Here is a 22879-nt window from a genome sequence, read left to right on the forward strand (position 1 = left end):
CCTCCCGTGCCGAGGCCAGGCTTGTCCGAAGAGTCAAGGCTAACCAAAAGACAACAAGGAAGGAGCTCCGGGAAGATCTCATGGCAGTGGGGACATTGGTTTCAGTCAATACCATAAGTAACGTACTCCACCGCAATGGTCTCCGTTCCAGACGAGCCCGTAAGATACCTTTACTTTCAAAGCGTCATGTCAAGGCTCGTCTACAGTTTGCTCATGATCACTTGGAGGACTCTGAGACTGACTGGTTCAAGGTTCTCTGGTCTGATGAGACCAAGATCGAGATCTTTGGTGCCAACCACACACGTGACGTTTGGAGACTGGATGGCACTGCATACGACCCCAAGAATACCATCCCTACAGTCAAGCATGGTGGTGGCATCATGCTGTGGGGCTGTTTCTCAGCCAAGGGGCCTGGCCATCTGGTCCGCATCCATGGGAAGATGGATAGCACGGCCTACCTGGAGATTTTGGCCAAGAACCTCCGCTCCTCCATCGAGGATCTTAAGATGGGTTGTCATTTCATCTTCCAACAAGACAACGACCCAAAGCACACAGCCAAGAAAACCAAGGCCTGGTTCAAGAGGCAAAAAATCAAGGTGTTGCAGTGGCCTAGTCAGTCTCCTGACCTTAACCCAATTGAAAACTTGTGGAAGGAGCTCAAGATTAAAGTCCGCATGAGACACCCAAAGAACCTAGATAACTTGGAGAAGATCTGCATGGAGGAGTGGGCCAAGATAACTCCAAAGACCTGTGCCGCCCTGATCAGGTTTTATAAAAGACGATTATTAGCTGTAATTGCAAACAAAGGTTATTCCACAAAATATTAAACCTAGGGATTGAATAATAATTGACCCACACTTTTATGTTTAAAATTTATAAAAATTTAACTGAGCAACAAAACTTTTTGGTTTGTAAGATTTATGCATCTGTTAATAAATCCTGCTCTTGTTTGAAGTTTGAAGGCTCTAACTTATTTGCATCTTATTAAACCTGCTAAATCTGCAGGGGGTTGAATACTACTTGTAGGCACTGTATATATATATATAGACAAAAAATTGGAACAGCACAATGCTCACCAGTGGGTGCCTTGCCTCCTGGGTAGAATGGTCCACTCATCCACCCAAATGGCTTGAGAAAGGCTTAATGTGAGCCGAAACGTCACACAGAAATGTGGGTTTGAATAAACTACACATGTTTTCACCTTGAAAAGGACTTGGAGTGCTGCCTTCCTTTTTCTATTTGATATATATATATATATATATATATATACAGTTAGGGCCAGAAATATTTGGACAGTGACACAAGTTTTGTTATTTTAGCTGTTTACAAAAACATGTTCAGAAATAAAATTATATATGTAATATGGGCTGAAAGTGCACACTCCCAGCTGCAATATGATAGTTTCCACATCCAAATCGGAGAAAGGGTTTAGGAATCATAGCTCTGTAATGCATAGCGTCCTCTTTTTCAAGGGACCAAAAGTAATTGGACAATGGACTCTAAGGGCTGCAATTAACTCTGAAGGCGTCTCCCTCGTTAACCTGTAATCAATGAAGTAGTTAAAAGGTCAGGGGTGGATTCCAGGTGTGTGGTTTTGCATTTGGAAGCTGTTGCTGTGAGCAGACAACATGCGGTCAAAGGAACTCTCAATTGAGGTGAAGCAGAAAATCCTGAGGCTGAAAAAAAAGAAAAAATCCATCAGAGAGATAGCAGACATGCTTGGAGTAGCAAAATCAACAGTTGGGTACATTCTGAGAAAAAAGGAATTGACTGGTGAGCTTGGGAACTCAAAAAGGCCTGGGCGTCCACGGATGACAACAGTGGTGGATGATCGCCGCATACTTAATTTGGTGAAGAAGAACCCGTTCACAACATCAACTGAAGTCCAGAACACTCTCAGTGAAGTAGGTGTATCTGTCTCTAAGTCAACAGTAAAGAGAAGACTCCATGACAGTAAATACAAAGGGTTCACATCTAGATGCAAACCATTCATCAATACCAAAAATAGACAGGCCAGAGTTAAATTTGCAGAAAAACACCTCAAGAAGCCAGCTCAGTTCTGGAAAAGTATTCTATGGACAGATGAGACAAAGATCAACCTGTACCAGAATGATGGGAAGAAAAAAGTTTGGAGAAGAAAGGGAACGGCACATGATCCAAGGCACACCACATCCTCTGTAAAACATGGTGGAGGCAACGTGATGGCATGGGCATGCATGGCTTTCAATGGCACTGGGTCACTTGTGTTTATTGATGACATAAGAGCAGACAAGAGTAACCGAATGAATTCTGAAGTGTACCGGGATATACTTTCAGCCCAGATTCAGCCAAATGCTGCAAAGTTGATTGGACGGCGCTTCATAGTACAGATGGACAATGACCCCAAGCATACAGCCAAAGCTACCCAGGAGTTCATGAGTGCCAAAAAGTGGAACATTATGCAATGGCCAAGTCAATCCCCAGATCTAAACCCAATTGAGCATGCATTTCACTTGCTCAAATCCAGACTTAAGACGGAAAGACCCACAAACAAGCAAGACCTGAAGGCTGCGGCTGTAAAGGCCTGGCAAAGCATTAAGAAGGAGGAAACCCAGCGTTTGGTGATGTCCATGGGTTCCAGACTTAAGGCAGTGATTGCCTCCAAAGGATTTGCAACAAAATATTGAAAATAAAAATATTTTGTTTGGGTTATGTTTATTTGTCCAATTACTTTTGACCTCCTAAAATGTGGAGTGTTTGTAAAGAAATGTGTACAATTCCTACATTTTCTATCAGATATTTTTGTTCAACCCTTCAAATTAAACGTTACAATCTGCACTTGAATTCTGTTGTAGAGGTTTCATTTCAAATCCAATGTGGTGGCATGCAGAGCCCAACTCGCGGAAATTGTGTCACTGTCCAAATATTTCTGGCCCTAACTGTATCTTTCATCCTGCATTTTATTCTGTATGCTTTGCTACAAAATACCATGATGCAGCAGGAAAGCATGTAAAAACCTGCTAGAGCCAGTACCAACTATGTCTGCTGACATTGATTATCCCATATTATCCTAAAAAAGGAGCTACAGTCAGTATATAGTCAGGAAAGCTGTGCTGTCATTCCCTGCATTATAACTGTGTGACAATAGCAGTGCAATCATCATCATTATCTGTGATAGGAGCTTCTGTCTTCTCTCTGTTTAGAATTTTCTCTGCATATCTCCATTCAAAAAGACACCATATAAGACACCACTGGCAAGCACTTTGACACATTTAATGCAAAATAGATATTTTCTTCAATGCCCATACTATACAACAATCTTGCTAACAACTCAGCAATGAGTCCTAAAGAAATAAAAAAGTTTACTTCAATGATTCACCTAAGATATTGTTATTGACCCTGTACAAAAACGTTAAATGGTCAAAAAAATAATCCCTGAGACACAATAACACATACATTTCTGTCACATGAAGTAACATTTAATGCTCTCATTCTTAAAATCCATCAAACTTCCAAAACCTCACTCTTCTTAAGGGCCTCTCACAATTAGAGATGGGTGGACACCTGGATGTTCGGGTCTGGCGGGTTCGGCCGAAGAGTTACAAAAAGTTTGGGTACCAGAACAGTACCCGGACCCCATTCACTTGAATGAGGAGCCCAAACATTCAGTGTTTGCCGAGCTGTTATGCACATGCTAGCAGGAATGTCACCGAGGTCACGGCAGCTGAGCGCAGCTGGGAAAGCAGGTTCACTGAGCCGAGGTGATCTCGATGACGTCACCACCGGTCACTGAGGCTGTGCTCGCAGCAGTTCAGTCACCAGTGGTTCTCGCATCTTGGCACCGTCCAGGTTCAAACCTGTTTATCCCCCAGACATGGATTACGGCATGGGACAGGACAACGGAGAGGTGAGGGATATTGTTGTTTTTTATTTTTGTTTTATTACAGGAGATGAGGGATTCAGTGGAATTAGGCGTTAGGTGAGTATAACTATAAGGGTAAAAGTGTGTTTTGTTGTATTTCAAATAAAATACTTTATTCTGGCTGTGTCTTTATTTACCATATAACTATAGGATTAGTAATGGATAGGTGTCTTATAGATGGTTCTCCATTACTAATCTCTGGGCTTCATGTCACCGGACAATACAAAGGTGACATCAACCCCACAAATATTAACCCCACTTGCCACCGCTACAGGGCAAACGGGGAGGGACAAGCAAAGCGCAAGAATTGGCGCATCTAATAGATGCGCCTTTTCTGGGCAGCTGCGAACTGCTACTTTTTAGGCTAGGGGTGGGGGAAATATCCATGGCCCCTTACCAGCTTGAGAATACCAGCCCCCAGATGTCTGCTTAAGCAAAGCTAGTTGTCAAAAATGATGGGGACCCCATGGCGTTTTTTTTAAATTATTCATTTAAATAATTAAAAAATACATCATGGGGACCCCTCTACTCTTGATAACCAGCCTTGCTGAAGTTGACAGCTGAGGGTTGCACCCCCCAGCTGTGAGTTTTGCCTGGCTGGTTATCAAAAATATAGGGGAAACCATGCCGTTGTCTTTTTAAATAATTTATTTACAGCTCAGGAGCCAGCTGATGAATACTCCCATCAGCCACTCCTGCTCTTGCTGTTATTAGTGGCAGCAGGCGTTAGCTGATGGGATCGGTGGTCCCATCAGCTGATACCAGTGACTGGAGGTAAACTTTATACCTCCGATCACAGCTGAGCGCTCATGATGTCTTTTGACAGCGTGGGAACCGCGGCTCTCTTACAGGTGGGAATGATTTTACCGTCGATCAAAACGGTGTTTGCCGCACTGTCATGCTGATCAGCCCATATCACACCCATAGAGGTATGGCTATAGTCTCTGTAGTGCCCATATGTCTCCTCCAGTAGCATAGTTACTGGGGAAAAGGGGGGTGCGGTCGCCCCAAGCTCAGAGACACCCACCGCTACGCTACCCTTAAGATGCACAGATCGCCAATACAGTTATTCCCCACGCAGAGGAGACAGGCCACGTGGCTCCAGTGCCATCACCACTTCCATGCAGCACTTCAGAAGGCTCAGTGCAGAGACGGGGAGAGCGAGGAGGAGAGGAGAGTATTGTATGTTTTAGTTAAATTGTGGAGGCCATAATACTATATGGATGATTATCGGAAGTAAATTATACTGTATGGAAGACTATGGGGTGTATCATACTACATGGAGGTCCATTATATTATATGGAAGTCTTTATATTTTAAGGGATCTATGTGAGGGGTGATTATACTGTATACAAGCTTTCATACAGTGTGAAGGTCCATTATATTGTGAGCTAGTTGTGTGGGTGAAATTATACTGTTTGGAGGGATAGTGCGGGCCATTATACAGTGTGAAGAAGTGTGGGCCCATTATACAGCATGGAGGGATGTGTGGGGTACATACAGCTTGGGTCTAATGCAATGGCCATTATATAGATTACACTGATATTACTGCCAAATAGTGACCATATTGAGGTACACACCAACATAGCTCGCAACTGTCCCAGATTCAGCAGGACTGTCCCGCTTTGAGGGCTTAGTCCCACAATGTCATTGCTTTGTCCCAGGTTCTATACTCACTTGTAATTTATTCTCCTGTGGTCAGGTCTCCCACGGACATGATCTCGCTTCTCTGCATTCACATGTGGCAGCTTTATCTATTTATCTTTTTATCGATGTGACGGAATGGGGTCACTGATGCAAGTAGTCGGGCGAGAAGATGCAAGGAGCCTGATTACTTCTTCTTCTGTAACTGGTTCAAAGTCAGAGAGTGAACTAGATGCAGTGGGGGAGGGAGGACAGTGCATGGTTTGAGGGTATTGGAAGATAATTTCCTGTCGGATGTGGTTAATTTTTTCTTTGAAGTAATTGGCCAGATCATCAGCGCGGAGATCCGTGGTTGGGGCCTGCACTCTTGGGTTGAGTAGGGAATGGAAAGTGTCAAAAAGACGTTTAGAGTTAATGGACAGTGAGGTGATGACGGTGTTAAAATAGGTTTGTTTGGAGAGGTGAAGGGCAGAGTTGTATGTTTTAAGCATTAACTTATAATGGATGAAATCTTCGGGTAGATTAGATTTTCTCCACAGTTTGTACTAATACATATGTACATAGGAGAGTATTGTGATCTCCCTGGATTCTAGAGGAAGAATAAGGCTGTGTGCACACGTTGCGTTTTTTTGCTATAAAAACGTGATAAAAAACGTATACATATGCATCCTATCATTTAGAATGCATTCTGCAATTTTTGTGCACAAAAAATGCGAAAAAAACGCATCGCGGTAAAAAACGCAGCATGTTCATTAAGTTTGAGGGGTTTTTTTTGCATTTTTCCCGCTATATAATGTATTGGGAAAGCTCCGGGGAAAAACGCGCCAAAAAACGCATGCAGTTTTCTTGCAGAAAATGTCCGGTTTTCTTCAGGAATTTTCTGCAAGAAATTCTTACGTGTGCACATACCTCAAAAGAGATTTCTTTTATTCCTATAAAATTTCTAACAAATAATGAAAAGTACTTCTTTTTTCATGCTTTTTTTTTCAGAAGCAGCTTATAAAGAAAAAATGCATCAAAATCTATCAATTGTTTCACATGACGTATGGACATTTATGGTTTGATTTCTTTGCCTGTGTGGATTGGATGTTACTGATATTTGATGAGAATTTCATGTCAATAGCACCTTTAGAAATGCATTTACAGGTACTTAAAGGGAACCTGTCACCTCCAAAATCGATGGTGAGGTAAGCTCACCGTCATCAGGGGCTTATCTACAGCATTCTGTAATGCTGTAGATAAGCCCCCGATGTATCCTGAAAGAGGAGAAAAAGAGGTTAGATTATACTCACCCAGGGGAGGTCCTGCTCCGATGGGTGTCTCAGGTCCGGAACAGCGCCTTCCATCTTCATTCCATGACGTCCTCTTCTGGTCTTCACGCCGCGGCTCCGGCGCAGGCGTACTTTGTCTACCCTGTTGAGGGCAGAGCAAAGTACTGCAGTGCGCAGGCGCCGGAAAGGTCAGAGAGGCCCGGCGCCTGCGCACTGCAGTACTTTGCACTGCCCTCAACAGGAGCGGACCTGAGACACCCATTTGACCAGACCGCAGTGGGACCGCGCCTGGGTGAGTATAATCTAACCTCTTTTTCTCCTCTTTCAGGTTACATCGGGGGCTTATCTACAGCATTACAGCATGCTATAGATAAGCCCCTGATGAAGGCGAGCTTACCTCACCATCAGTTTTGGGGGTGACAGGTTCCCTTTAAGTAATCCTATAGTGTAGGAGTCAAAGGTCTCTCTAGACCTGATAATGGCCACCTGCAAATACAAAGAGCAAACAGTGTATAGTGACTTGACAAGGTACTACAGGTCTCGAGCGGACGGTCTGGAGAGACCTATGATTCATGATCTTTAGCAGAATTTAAATGTTAATTGTAAGGTTATTCTTATTGCATGTGCTGGTGACCTGGTTGTGGTTTCCGCACTACTGGACTGACAGACTGATACATAAAAAGATAGTAGTAATATAAAATTATGCTTTTAAAGGAGTTGTCCACTACCAGACAAACCATTTTTAAGGCGCTCAGGAAGGTAAAAATAATAAAACTAAAATCCATACTCAGCACCTGGCCCGGCGCCGCTCCTGCGTTCTCAGTGTTCACTTGGCGTCTCAGCCAGATGTTGATGCCAAGAGACCATCGGAGGGGCAGTAGATAAGCGGCACTGGTCCGAAAGGTTTCGATTTCTTTCTTTTTTTTAAAGTAAGGTGTTGTAAGTATGTAAGTATCTTATTTATATTGTAGATCCAAATCACTAAAGCCAAATCTACTGAGGAAAATAAGCTAAATGTGGCCTAGACTTGGGGCAGAAGTTTCAATCATGCAGCCTGGGAAGCAATTTCTTATGTTTCACAGCCAGGGATGGCAGCATATAATAAAGGCAATCTTGGCTGGTGTCCGGGATCCGGGGGCACCTAGGGGCCCATAGTCAGACTGCCCTCATTATAGTCCTTTTCTCTGTTTCCTTCTTCTCTATGACTCAGCAGATGCAATGACATCAGTATGCCACCCGCGTAATTTAGCAGGAAGACTGTACGGAGAGAAGAATTATTAGAAAAATGGCTAAGTATAATTTATGGGGGCACAGTGGTGGCTTATCAATTTATATTTTGAATGGTGGTTACACGGTGCCTAAATACAGTCATGGCCGAAAGTGTTGGCACCCTTGAAATTATTCCAGAAAATAAGTATTTCTGCCAGAATATTGTTGCAATTACACATATTTTGCAATACACATGTTTATTTCCTTTGTGTGTATTGGAACAAACCAAAAAAACTGAGGAAACAAGGCAAAAGTGAACATAACTTCACACAAAACCCTCCAAATGGGCAGGACAATTATTGTTGGCACCCTCAACTTAGTATTTGATTGTACACCCTTTGGAACAAATAACTGCAATCAATAGCTTCTTATAATCATCAACAAGCTTCTTACACATCTCTACTGGAATTTTGGAGCATTCTTCTTTTGCAAACTCTTCCAGGTCTCTCATAGTTGAAGGTCACCTTCTCCCAACACAATTTTAAGAACTTTCCACAGGTGTTCAATGGGATTTAGATTCGGACTCATTGCTGGCCACTTCCGAACTTTCCAGTGCTTTGTTTCCATCCATTTCCGGGTGCTTCTTGAATTATGTTTTGGGTATTTGTCCTGCTGGAAGACCCGTGACCTAGGATGCAAACCCAGCTTTCTGACACTGGGCACTACATTGTGACCCAAAATCCTTTGGTAATCTTCAGATTTCATAATGCCTTGTACACAGTCAAAGCACTCAGTGGCATAGGCAGCAAAACAACCCGAAAACATCTTTGAACTGTGTTCTTCTCTTTGTAGGCCTCATTTAATGTTTGATAAACAGTAGAATGATATGCTTTACCAAAAAGCTCTACCTTGGTCTCATCTGTCCACAAGATACTTTCCCAGAAGTTCATTTTGGGAAACTACAGTGTGGCTTTTTTATGTCTCTTCATCAGCAGTGAGGTCCTCCTGAGACTCATTCCATAGCGTTTTATTTAATTCTAAATGTCATTGGATAGTTCGCGCTGACACTGATGAACCCTGAGCCTGTAAGACAGCTTGAATTTCTTTGGAAATTGATTGGGGCTGCTTATCCACTATACTGAGTATCCTGTGCTGGAACCTTTCATCAATTTTTCTCTGATGAAAAAGGGAAATCAATATATCTGGAGATGTACCTGTAACCTTGAGATTGTTGATATTTTTCAACAATTTTGGTTCTCAACTACTCAGACAGTTCTCTTTCTGTTCTCCAGGCTTAGTGTGGATGCACAATGCAACTTCTCCATTTTTGATCTGGTTCATGGTGGTGCATATCTGTATTAATGGGTGCAGTGTGGAGGCTTTCATCTCTGTTGTGACCAAAGTTGCTGTACAGCCCTATCCAAAATTTAGCAATATGCGCCTTTATGGGATTTTCAAGTTCACATAAAGTTTCTTGATGAAAATTTTGGAGCAGATTCTGCACAACTTTCCTGGAGATTAAGGCACAAGTAATCTCCAAATCAGATGGTCGTTACGTTACAGAAAGGTGGATATAATATGTTTTATTATGCTCAGGACATAAATAAACAATAGAAATAATATTTTGTAATTAGGCTAACTTCTAATCGGCAAATACCATCAATCTTATGTTGTGACACAGAAACACAGATGATCAGTAAAGCGTGTACAGTTAGTTATTTATGGAGGAAACATCTGAACAATCCTTTCTTACTACATCAAAGGGAACAAATATTGAATAAATTGCCTCTGGAAAGAGCTTCCATAGAGCGTGCAGAGAACACAGTTACACAACAATCCCAGATTCAGTATCATTTCTTCATCGAAGAAGCCAAAGCCAAACTGTGTCACCATATACTATGGCTGCTACGGATGATCAGGCCAAGATCTGACAAAGAAACGACTAAACGTACATTATAATTAGAATCTGCAGAAGGAATAAGCATGGGTGCTGTTACTCAACACATCCATAATATGCCACACACTATAACAGGTTTTATTAACATGTAAACCGGTATTCGGAAGTTCATTACATTACAGGGTGGCACGGTGGCTCAGTGGTTAGCACAGCAGCCTTGCAGCGCTGGAGTCCTGGGTTCAAATCCCACCAAGGACAACATCTTTTCCCCAGTGTTTGTGTGGGTTTCCTCCGGGTACTCCGGTTTCCTCCCACACTTCAAAGACATACTGATAGGGAATTTAGATTGTGAGCCCCATCCGGGACAGCGATGATAATGTGTACAAACTGTAAAGTGCTGCGGAATATGTTAGCGCTATATAAAAATAAAGATTATTATTATTACTTATTACATAAAAAGTCCCATTTCTTAACACACTTGACACTGCTATGAGAGTGGGCATCTTTTTCTTTATATCTTTTGAAACCGCAAGTACAATGAGTGTTACTGTGCCTTAAGGTACCTTCACACTGAACGATATCGCTAGCGATCCGTGACGTTGCAGCGTCCTGGCTAGCGATATCGTTCAGTTTGACAGGCAGCAGCGATCTGGATCCTGCTGTGCTATCGTTGGTCGGAGCAGAAAGTCCAGCACTTTATTTCGTCGCTGGACCTCCCGCAGACATCGCTTAATCGGCGTGTGTGACGCCGATTCAGCGATGTCTTCACTGGTAACCAGGGTTAACATCGGGTTACTAAGGGCAGGGCCGTGCTTAGTAACCCGAAGTTTACCCTGGTTACCAGCGTAAACGTAAAAAACCAAACACTACATACTTACATTCCGGTGTCTGTCCCCCGGCGCTGTGCTTTCCTGCACTGGCTGTGAGCGCCGGCCAGCCGGAAAGCACAGCGGTGACGTCACCGCTCTGCTTTACGGCTGGCCGGCGCTGACAGTGCAGGAAAGCACAGCGCCGGGGGACAGACACCGGAATGTAAGTATGTAGTGTTTGGTTTTTTTAACGTTTTAAGCTGGTAACCAGGGTAAACATCGGGTTACTAAGCGCGGCCCTGCGCTTAGTAACCCGATGTTTACCCTGGTTACCAGGGGACCGGCATCGTTGGTCGCTGGAGAGCTGTCTGTGTGACAGCTCTCCAGGGACCACACAGCGACGCTGCAGCGATCGGGATAGATGTCTAGATCGCTGCAGTGTCGCTTAATGTGACGGTACCATTACTGTTAACGAGGATCTGTCACCAAATTTCACAACGTAAACTGCATACAGCATTAAATAGACCTCTTAGACCTGACGAGGCTGCTATATTCATCACTGCCGATCTGGCTAGTGAGACCCCCAGTGATGAACTGTGGGAAACTGGGTGATCATATACATTCCAAGGATGAGACCACAAGCGATGAAAACTCTACCCACTACAATGGCACACCATTTTTTTCATACATAAATGTGTGGCCATTGGACACGCAGTTGGCAGAATCATGTGGTTTCCCCCTAAAGGTCTCAGCACAATTGATCACAAGCATGGGAAAAGCCAGGCACATTAGGACCAGAATTTATACTGCAGATCAGTGGAAATTCCATTTTCACGCTTTACCTTACCTCTTTAGTTGGATTCATTGGTAATGTAAAGATAGTCTTCCAGTAAGACCAAACAAACAGAAGAACAAAAAAGTGGTACGCTATCAGGCACAGAACTGGAAAAAAAAATGGAAAAAGAAAAGTTTCATTTAGATGTAGAAAAATGTTAAAAATCAACTATTGTTCGACTTCCAAGATGTAAATGTAAAGCGTAGACCTAAACACATCATTATACTAGGGAGGACCACCAGCATGAGTTGGTTATACAGCATAAGACCACTTCCATCTATAAAAGGAGCACACACAGGTCACATCATTACTAATATACTATGAAATACCCCAAAGCATGGCCTTACTGTAATCACAAATTCACTTTTGAAATTTTTGCAAAAACCTAATTATAATTAATCATGATCATAAGAGATAGAGAAAAGTGTGAGCTATAGCAAGTATCATGAAGAGGGCAAGCGTTGTAATCGCCACGTCCTTAATCCTGGAACACACATAGGGAATGAATCGATAATCTGAATATTCCTTCCTACAGACATAGCATTTCATATGAGAAAATATCGCTGGCGTGTAGATATATAATAAAGTCGATTTCCAGTAAAAAGCCTTAATTGTCTTATCTCCGCATTTAATGGAATCAGTGAATGGAAGAGCAGAATAAATGAAAGTGATGAAGTGAAGAAGAGCTTTTTACAGTAAATGTGAACCCAGCAGATGTTCTGGACGCTTTCCGTGCAGCATCAGACCCCTCCTGTAGTAACTGTAACACCACAGCATCTGGACACGGAGATTACGGCCACCATTAATACGAGCAGGCTGAAGGCAGCACAGAACTTCACAACGAATCATTAGGAAGGAACATTAGAAAAAAGGAAGAAATGAGGAGCATCATATAAAGGCCACACAAGTGTTATTTACAGAAGTGTGTGTTCTTGATCAGAGGCACTAAGACGACCAGGACCCTTCGTTCTGTATACAGGCTGGGGGGCAGGAGAGTGTCCTAATTCCTGACCTAAATGCGCACAAGATTTATAAAAGGAAGTCAATGCTAAGCCTAAACTTAGCAGCTGGAATACAGACTCTTAGGGTATGTGTCCACGTTCAGGATTGCATCAGGATTTGGTCAGGATTTTTCATCAGGATTTGTAGCCAAAACCAGGAGTTGAACAATTAGAGGAAAAGTATAATAGAAACATATGCACCACTTCTGGATTTATCACCCACTCCTGGTTTTGGCTTACAAATACTGATGAAAAATCCTGACCAAATCCTGATGCAATCCTGAACGTGGACACATACCCTTACTGATGATATAAAACTAAATTCTAAAAAGGTAAATAAAAAAAAAAAGATGATATTGGCTTACTAAAAAATGAATAATTAATGTGGGTGACAGAGGGAAAGAAGAGATGTTAAGCTAGATGAGTAATGTAAGCCTATTAATTGCTTACAGTTTTGGCCAGTAAACGGCAAAGGCAAGGTTTAACCCTAACCCATACGAATCCAGCTTTTTTTTTTTATTATACCGCTGGATTGATATCACCTATTCCACGCCCGTAGTCTTGTTGCCCACCCGTAGTTAATACTTACCACAGCCTTCTGCACGTTCTATCAGCGCCGCTCCGGTCGGTCTCCAACAGTTTATGACACGCTCCATCAATCCAGTGTTTGCTGGGTGAGCAGGAATTCACCTGAGCAAGGCCAGAACGAGCTTCTCATAGGAAGCCTGAATCAGACACTGGCGCTCTGGGGCATTTTAGAGAAAACACTTTGAAAAGCTGGCCGGCGAATATGTATACTGGATGACTTGTCCAAAGATGGTTTCTGGAATGGGGTAAAGCCGCCACTCCTCTTGACTGGAAGGTATCTCCTTATGTGTGTACAGGGAGTGACCTTTCAGTTTATGGGAGAAGAGTGGGACGGGACACTAAAATGTAAGGAGACGTGCCTGATTACCAATGAAAAGATGGTATCACCTCAAGCCCTTCAACTTCATTCGAGGAAGAGGCCAGCAGTCAGACTCCTACCAATCTGATACTGATGATCTATCCAAAGGTCATTAAACAATCAATATTAAAGGGTTTTTCCACTATGAGATATTCATAACCTTTCCTAATGTTATCTCTGAAACCCATCACCCGCACAATCAGTACTAACCAGATATAAACATATAACCCCCCAGGAGGAAGCCAATGGTTTGGTAAATAAAGTGGAGGCCAATTGCCTCATTCAGTGTTTGTGATTGGAGGTGTGGAGACCTCCATTGTGTGTGTGCTAAAGACACTCCCCTGTGCGGGCAGACCCGCTATACTATATGGACGGTTTTATTTTTTCTGTTTGTTACTTTGTGCCGGAAAAGGCTGTTCATTTGATTTCCTAACCAGAGCAGTTTATGCCGTTAAATAAACTTCCTTGGACATTCCAGTGATACCGCTTTCTGTGCCTACATCAACTGCAGCCGACTGAGTGCAGATCCCTACAATATATATACGGTATATCACTTAAACAATTATTCTGCCCCCATAAGGTTTCCATATTGTTGGAAGGCCGCCATTCTAATCCTTCTTTATCAGACTGTTGGAGAAAGTCAAGCGCTGAGAGAGTGCCCTGTTCTAAAGATTGTTGGTTTTCAGGGATCAAACCACCAAGTTTTCACCTAGTCTGATAAGAATATTCAGCAAGGACGTTTTCAACGTTGTCTACATTTGCCCTTAATGAATCCTTACCTAAAATGTATCAGACTTTGAAGATGTTACTCCCTTGAACCAGTACCCCCAAGTCGTTGGGAGTTTTTTCTCCAAGTCATCTTTCTTCCTACTCGAGTCAACCTCCATCTCGTTATCCTTCCTTGTCGAGCATAACATATTCTACGCTACTGTACAAAATGTTATCAATCTTATTCCTTCAGGTCTATTCTGCTGCTATAAGATTTAACTTGATTTGCTTACGTTTTCTGTATCATATTATGTGCACCATATTTTCAGTTGTGTTTTGGAGACTTCTCTATCCCATAAATAGTGTCCTCATTGCTCATTTGCAGTGGCTCCATGTTACTATATTTTCATGCTAAGATGACTCCTCTTGGGTCATTGTGCCAAGACTACACCTTCAACTTACAATTCTGCTGTCGGGGTTGACGTATGGCCCATGTGAGTAATTAAACAGTTTCCAAAAGATCCTGATTGTTAAAAAATACAGATATCCTTTATTTTTTTCATGGAGTTATGGTTTTAGTGTAAAATGTTTTCAACATACAATTGTCCTCCCGGAACCAATTATTATTGCATGTGTAGGAAACACTTATTATATAATTTGCTACATGCAGTACTTTTTGCTGATAGCCTATACTTTTGGCTGCCTGAACCAGGTTCCACCATGTTATTCGCAAACATCTTTATTATTTTATGAGAAAAGTCAACTAGATGTCATAGGCAGCGGAGAAGCCAATTACAACCAGTGTTCCTCTACAGTAAACAGGTATCTTTCATCACCTTCACAGCTACAAGCTTTTTATAGAGCTGTGGGCGACTTTCTAGTACATAATGGGTATAGAAATTACTTTGAACAGTAAGGCGTTTTCTGCCCGACTAACACTTAAGAGGTTGGTCTTGGAATAATAATAATTTCCACAATTGGATGTGTTAAAAAGAATCTTCTTGTGTAGAGATAATCTTATAAATGTGCCCCTGCTATGTACGGTGTAATGTCTGCGTCTGATCATGACGGAAACATGGTCTGAACTTACTCCATCCATCCCGCCTCAGATGTGTGGTCAGGGTTATACAGAGCTTAGCAATCAAAGCACTGCTATATCTGCACAAAAAAAAATCGTGATTTCATGAAGACTGCAGCAAACAGCCAGTAAATTAACATCGCTGGAATCTGGGACTCTGTCTCTACATCATACTGCTTTCAGCCTGTTGATAGCCCCATAATGGAAATTGAAAAAAAATCGAGTGCTGACTTCATCAATATGAAAAAATGAACGTGATTTTATTGGTAATACATTACACAATTAATACATATACAAAACAGTATAAATAAAAAGAGGTAGACAAAAGGAGGAATCTCAATCGACACCCTGGGAATGAAAAACTGGATATGGGGTGGATCCACAAAAGTATCTGATTTCAGGAATTAAAATGATGTAAGAAAAAGAACTACTGTATTTATAAAGAAGCTGTATGCATCACTCAGGGAACCAGAACCAATTAGTAAAGTGCCTGTGCTGAGATTATGACTTAATCATTGTTACTCTGAGTGTTGATCGTAAGCATGGATATCATAGTCTAAATAGAAATAACAATTAAAGTGCATATGCACACGATCACATTTTTGTGACACTCACCCATTTATGTAGTGCACGTGCACAGACCAGGAATTCCCAGGGGCAACCTGGGAAGCGCGTTTTGTGTTAGCTTCCTCAACAGAGGATATCTGCTTTGTCCTGTCAGATAGGATTTGGTACAGAGATTTAAGGAGAATATGGAGTCATCATACATCTTAGCCATATACCAGTTACATTTTCGAGATCTCTGGAACAGGCCGAAAGCCTTCCAGGGTCTCAAGCCATACTAGCACCCCAAGGTGGGGATAAATGCAGAACGGATAGCAGAAGCCCAGTAGCAGAGCCTTGTTTGGTCTTTAAGCATAAGGGGGCCCGACCAGATCTGATCAGAACCGCCTCCCTATGACCCTCCGTTAGGAAGTTATGAACCTTCATAGGATTTGGGAGTTTTAGCTTCAAATACTCAAGAGAGGGGGATAAGGCCCCTCCCGGGGGGTAAAGGAGTGACCAACCAAGGGGATAATGGCTTGTGTAAGGCCATGTGCTCGCTCTCTTTGTCATGCTTGATGTTCACTTCTAAAGCAGGGCCACGTCGAGTAACAAGCTGGGAGGAACGGGAATCAGCTGCCAGCCCATGCCCCCATGCAGCCCAGCACACATGGTTTCACATAAAAACGGTAATTGACATGATTCATCTGCTTATATCTTTTGTACTTCACCTGTATTTGCATATCAAACTATTGTATATGTATAACCATTGTGTATATAGTTTATTGTCTAGCATGCCCATAAGGTGATTAAATATATAATTTAACCTTGGGCTACTCTTTTATCTTGATCCATGAATCCACACATCTGTATTCTTGGATTTAACTTTCCATACTACCGGGGCTGGTTTCTGGCCCAATTTACCGTATTTTTCGCTTTGTAAGACGCACTTTATTTCCCCGAAATTTGGGGGGGGAAATGGGGGTGCGTCTTACAAAGCGGATATACAGTTACCGTTACAGGCTGGGATGAGGGGTGTCCGCCACCGCGGTAGTCCGCCACCGCTGCCGCGGTTGTCCGCTGCTGCCCAGGGTGATGCTGGAGACTCCGATGCTGCGGGGGGCTCTGGCTTTGCTGTGTGATGGATTCCGGGAAAATGGCCGCTGGAATCTTGGGAGATGAGATTTCAGCGCTGAGATCTCATCTCTCGAGATCTTGGTCCCAAGATCTCCATCTGCGCATGTGCCGCCTCCCGGCAGCCATTTTCCCAAAGTCCACCGCACAGGAAAGCATGGACGAACTGCCTGGGGCTCTGGCCTTTCACAAAATGTCGGCAGAGCCCCCCCCCCGCAGCACCGGAAACACCCCCGCAGCACCGGAGACACCCCTGCAGCACAGGAGCCCCCCTGCAGCACAGGAGCCCCCCCGCAGCACCAGAGACACCCCCGCAGCACCGGAGACACCCCCGCAGCATCGCAGACACCCCTGCAGCCATTTTCCCAAAGTCCACCGCACAGGAAAGCATGGACGAACTGCCGGGGGCTCTGGCCTTTCACAAAATGTCAGCAGAGCTCCCCGCAGCACCAGAGACACCCCCGCAGCACCAGAGACACCCCCGCAGCACAGGAGCCCCTCTGCAGCACAGGAGTCCCCCTGCAGCACAGGAGCCCCCCTGCGGACCCCCTTATCCCAGCCTGCAGCAATGTTCCACTCCTGCTTCCAGCTACAACCCTGATCCACCGCAGCCACAACCCCTGGTAAGCAATAAGACGCATGGATTATAAGAAGCCCCACCAATTTATTAAAAAAAAAATTTTTTCCTATTTTTCTTCTCAAAATTTGGGGTGCATCTTATAATCTGGAGCGTCTTACAAAGCGAATACGGTACTCCCGTTAACGGACTAGGGTTATAACTAAAGAGGAACTGGTGGCAGTCCTGCTGGGTTGATAAGGTTCTGATTTACTGGTGCTTGTGAAAGGGGCTTCTTAGCCTGTCAGGGTTGTGATTGAGTGTAGTGCCACGTCAGCGACTTCGTGGGCCATATTCTCTCACTCCCCGTGCTTCCCTGGGCCTGTGTGGACAGGGGGTGTCTGTGTAAAACTGTGTCAAGGTGATGTTATGTGGCCCCAGGGCGGCCCCAGGGCGGTGAAGAATGTCATGTTGGTACTATGATGTACCCGCACAACAAAACTCACCGTGGTGGCAGTGATGGGATCTGCATCATATCTCTGGTGCCATTCATCACATGTTGTGGCAGCGTGGTGGGATCATAGTGTGTGTGAGTGTGGGACCCATACTCTAAGACACTGAAGACTACCAGCAGTAGCTTTTGCCGCTGAGGTCTTAAGATCAGCTCAGCACTAGACAGTCCAAGTGCAATTATTATAAGGGTAAACGCTGCGTTGCATGTAGCGCACTTGAACAGCATCCAACATGCAGCGTCCAGATGTTACAGGATAGTGGATGGGATTTCAAGAAATCCCATGACCACTATGAGTCCAAACATGCCCACGACTCACCCGTGGAGACGGACATGCAGTGTGTTTCTGCAGACTGAGCCTCCGCAAGTTAAATTTCACCAGTCCAATGTATGGGAGGCAGGGAATCCGCACGGTTCAATGAACACATGCGGACTCACCTGTGTTCAATAGCTGGCAGTGCTTTAGATGCAGCGGACATGCGCTGTGTCCAAAGCGCTGCCAATTCCTGATAGTGTGCACATACACTAAGGTGTGTAGGCACATTAGATTCTGCAGCTCTGTTATGATACGGTGGTCTAGGAGCAACATGGAACGAGCTCTGAAGGAAGTGGTAACTGTACTGACCGCAGTCCCTAAGCTCAACACAACACTAGAAGTAGCCGTGGAATGCTCCTAACTCTCCCTAGGCATCTCATCACAGCCTAAGAGCTAACTACCCCTAAAGAAAGAAGCAAGAAAGCTATCTTGCCTCAGAGAAAATCCCCAAAGGATAGATTAGCCCCCCACAAATAATGACTGTGAGTGGAGAGGGAAAAGACATACACATAATGAAACCAGGATGAGCACAGGAGGCCAGTCTATCTAAATAGATAGGACAGGATGGAATACTGTGCGGTCAGTATAAAACACTACGAAAATCCACGCAGAGTTTACAAAAAATCTCCACACCTGACTAAAGGTGTGGAGGGCAAATCTGCCTCTCAGAGCTTCCAGCAAGACAGAATTAATTCACACTGATAAGCTGGACAAACATAGAAAGCAGAGAATGGATAAGTCCACAAACTATGGACAGAAAAGAGCAAGCAAAAACTTAGCTTTGCTGAACTGGTCAGGATAACAGGGAACTCCAAAGAGATGTGAATCCAACCAGGAACCATTTACAAGTGGCACTGGCTGAAGAAAGAGCCAGGCCTAAATAGCCGAGCAGAAGAGACGATAAGTGGAGGCAGCTGATGACAGCTAACTCCAAGGAGCAGCCATACCACTAGAAACCACAAGAGGGAGCCCAAGAGCAGAACTCACAAAAGTGCCACTTACAACCACCGGAGGGAGCCCAAGAGCGGAATTCACAACACAGCTCTGTGTCAGTGACCAAAGGTTGCAAGGATGGCCAGTGGCACCCGAGCATTGGTTAGGGAGATGGCCAATGCTACAGATAGTGGGAAGGAGGTGGAATGTGATGTTGCTTAAGCAGAGTGGTAGTCCAGCCACGGCTCTCCAAGGAGCGAGTCGACCGGCTGGCCGATCACCACATGCCTGTCTCCCCAGCCAGGCAGGCTCAGATGCCCTCCTGCAAGCAGCACTGTCCAGTTTCCAGGCTGAGAACAAGGCCACCTACGAGACCCTCGTGGCAGAACTTTGCAAGGCAGCAGCAGAACTTTGTGAGGCAGCAGAAGCTGCAGGATGCCAGCGTGAGCAGTGCACCAGCAACAAATGCTTCAACTCTAACACCAGATCCAGCTACAGACCTCAGCCAGGTGTGATCGCCTGAGACTTGTGTCGCAAAGCTAAGGGCGGAGTACTTCCCCCCCGCGCTGGACAAAGTAAGAGAACTTTCTTGCTGGCATTGGAAAAAACTGACCATCAATACCATGTGCCTGAGGACAAGTGGGTCCAGTTCTTAACCCCTCGCCTCAGGGGTAAGACCATGGAAATTTTTGGGAACTTGCTCAGTAAGACCACCCTATGCTATGAGGATATCAACCAGGCTCTGGTCCGGCAGTGTAACTTGACCCCTGAGATGTACTGGAAGAAGCTTCGGCATATGCAGTGGGGTCCTGCACACAGCTGAGCCGATCACATGCGAGCCCTACTGAGAGAAGTTGACCAATGGACCATGGGATTAGAGCTCACCACCGTCCAGCACCTGTAGAAGCTCATCACAACTGAGCAGCTTTGTGAAACTACCCAGAGGACTTCCCGCTGTATCTCAGTGACTGGAAGCCAAAGGGGGCCTCTGCAACAGCGACCCTTGCCGACGAATACTCCAAGAACAGGACTCCATAAGTAAAAGAAACCTGCCTGCTGGAGAGGGAGTAAGACGATCGTGGTGCCTGCTGTTTCTGCTCCCAAGCGGGCACCTGTCCATGCTTCCCTCTTTACATTGGTTGTTGAACTCCAACTATGTCATCCCTGAAAACAGCAGGGACACTTAAAATCTAAGTGTCCCTAGCGCCAGAAGACCTGTCCCTGTCCCAGAAATGGTGATTTGTCTGTTGGTGGGGATGGTGGGAGGTCCCTTGACAACTTTCAGTCTGTCACCATAGGCCAGGCCGTAGCAATGAGACTGCTGGACACCAGCGCTGAGATGACTCTAGTGCTTCCTCAGCTGGTGTCCCCACAGGATTTGGTACCAGGGAAAACCCTCGCTGTTTCCGGGATTGAAGGAGTCAAACCAGCGCTGCCCATCGCCAAGGTGTACTTGGACTTAGGCACTGGGAAGGGAGTGACTGAGAAGGGGGTAACCTTGAATATTCCAGCAAGTGTTTTGCTTGGGACAGACTTGGAGCGGCAAAGAATGCAATATGTGGCTACAGTACCCCCCAAGGCCTGTTCCTCCAGACAACAACATAATATCCACCCCTGTTGATGTCAATGTCATTAACCCCTTCATGATCTTGGGATTTTTCATTTTTCTGTGTTCGTTTTTCACTCCCCTCCTTCCCAGAGCCATAACTTTTTTATTTTTCCGTGAATTTGGCCATGTGAGGGCTTATTTTTTGCGGGACGAGTTGTACTTTTGAACGACATCATTGGTTTTAGCATGTCGTGTACTAGAAAACGGGAAAAAAATTCCAAGTGCGGTGAAATTGCAAAAAAAAGTGCAATCCCACACTTGTTTTTTGTTTGGCTTTTTTGCTAGGTTCACTAAATGCTAAAACTGACTTGACATTATGATTCTCCAGGTCAGTACGAGTTCATAGACACCTAACATGACTAGGTTATTTTTTATCTAAGTGGTGAAAAAAAATTCCAAACTTTGCTAAAAAAAAAAAAAAAAAAATTGCGCCATTTTCCGATACTCATAGCGTCTCCATTTTTCGTGATCTGGGGTCGGTTGAGGGCTTATTTTTTGCGTGCCGAGATGACGTTTTTAATGATAGCATTTTGGTGCAGATACGTTCTTTTGATCGCCCGTTATTGCATTTTAATGCAATGTTGCAGCGACCTAAAAAACGTAATTCTGGCGTTTCGAATTTTTTTCTCGCTACGCCGTTTAGCGATCAGGTTAATGCTTTTTTTTAATTGATAGATTGGGCGATTCTGAGCGCGGCGATACCAAATACAGTCATGGCCAAAAGTATTGACACCCCTGCAATTCTGTCAGATAATACTCAGTTTCTTCCTGAAAATGATTGCAATCACAAATTCTTTGGTATTATTATCTTCATTTAATTTGTCTTAAATGAAAAAACACAAAAGAGAATGAAGCAAAAAGCAAAACATTGATCATTTTACACAAAACTCCAAAAATGGGCCAGACAAAAGTATTGGCACCCTCGGCCTAATACGTTGCACAACCTTTAGCCAAAATAACTGCGACCAACCCCTTCCGTTAATCATCAATGAGTTTCTTACAATGCTCTGCTGGAATTTTGACCATTCTTATTTGGCAAACTGCTCCAGGTCCCTGATATTTCTCCAAACTGCCATTTTTAGATCTCTCCACAGGTGTTCTATGGGATTCAGGTCTGGACTCATTGCTGGCCACCTTAGAAGTCTCCAGTGCTTTCTCTCAAACCATTTTCTAGTGCTTTTTGAAGTGTGTTTTGGGTCATTGTCCTGCTGGAAGACCCATGACCTCTGAGGGAGACCCAGCTTTCTTACACTGGACCCTACATTATGCTGCAAAATTTGTTGGTAGTCTTCAGACTTCATAATGCCATGCACACGGTCAAGCAGTCCAGTGCCAGAGGCAGCAAAGCAACCCCAAAACATCAGGGAACCTCTGCCATGTTTGACTGTAGGGACCGTGTTCTTTTCTTTGAATGCCTCTTTTTTTCTCCTGTAAACTCTATGTTGATGCCTTTGCCCAAAAAGCTCTACTTTTGTCTCATCTGACCAGAGAACATTCTTCCAAAACGTTTTAGGTTTTTTCAGGAAAGTTTTGGCAAACTCCAGCCTGGCTTTTTTATGTCTCGGGGTAATAAGTGGGGTCTCCCTGGGTCTCCTACCATATAGTCCCTTTTCTTTCAGACGCTGACGGATAGTACGGGTTGACACTGTTGTACCCTCAGACTGCAGGGAAGCTTGAACTTGTTTGGATGTTAGTCTAGGTTCTTTATCCAACATCCGCACAATCTTGCGTTGAAATCTCTTGTCAATTTTTATTTTCCGTCCACATCTAGGGAGGTTAGCCACAGTACCATGGGCTTTAAACTTCTTGATGACACTGCGCACGGTAGACACAGGAACATTCAGGTCTTTGGAGATGGACTTGTAGCCTTGAGATTGCTCATGCTTCCTCACAATTTGGTTTCTCAAGTCCTCAGACAGTTCTTTGGTCTTCTTTCTTTTCTCCATGCTCAATGTGGTACACGCAAGGACACAGGACA

At 44.1% G+C, this 22879-nt stretch overlaps 1 protein-coding gene across 1 annotated transcript in view; it reads right to left on the reverse strand.

Annotated features, from left to right (window-relative positions):
- Nucleotides 1–22879, reverse strand: part of ZDHHC2 (zinc finger DHHC-type palmitoyltransferase 2) — a 168591-nt gene that overhangs the window by 36513 nt on the left and 109199 nt on the right. Inside the window, exon 3 of the mRNA XM_069744415.1 lies at nt 11579–11673. Coding sequence (XP_069600516.1) covers nt 11579–11673 — 95 coding nt within the window. The remainder of the gene's footprint in view (nt 1–11578; nt 11674–22879) is intronic.

The sequence above is a fragment of the Ranitomeya imitator genome, chromosome 1 (genome assembly GCF_032444005.1).
Source record: "Ranitomeya imitator isolate aRanImi1 chromosome 1, aRanImi1.pri, whole genome shotgun sequence".
Classification (NCBI taxonomy): Eukaryota; Metazoa; Chordata; class Amphibia; order Anura; family Dendrobatidae; genus Ranitomeya; species Ranitomeya imitator.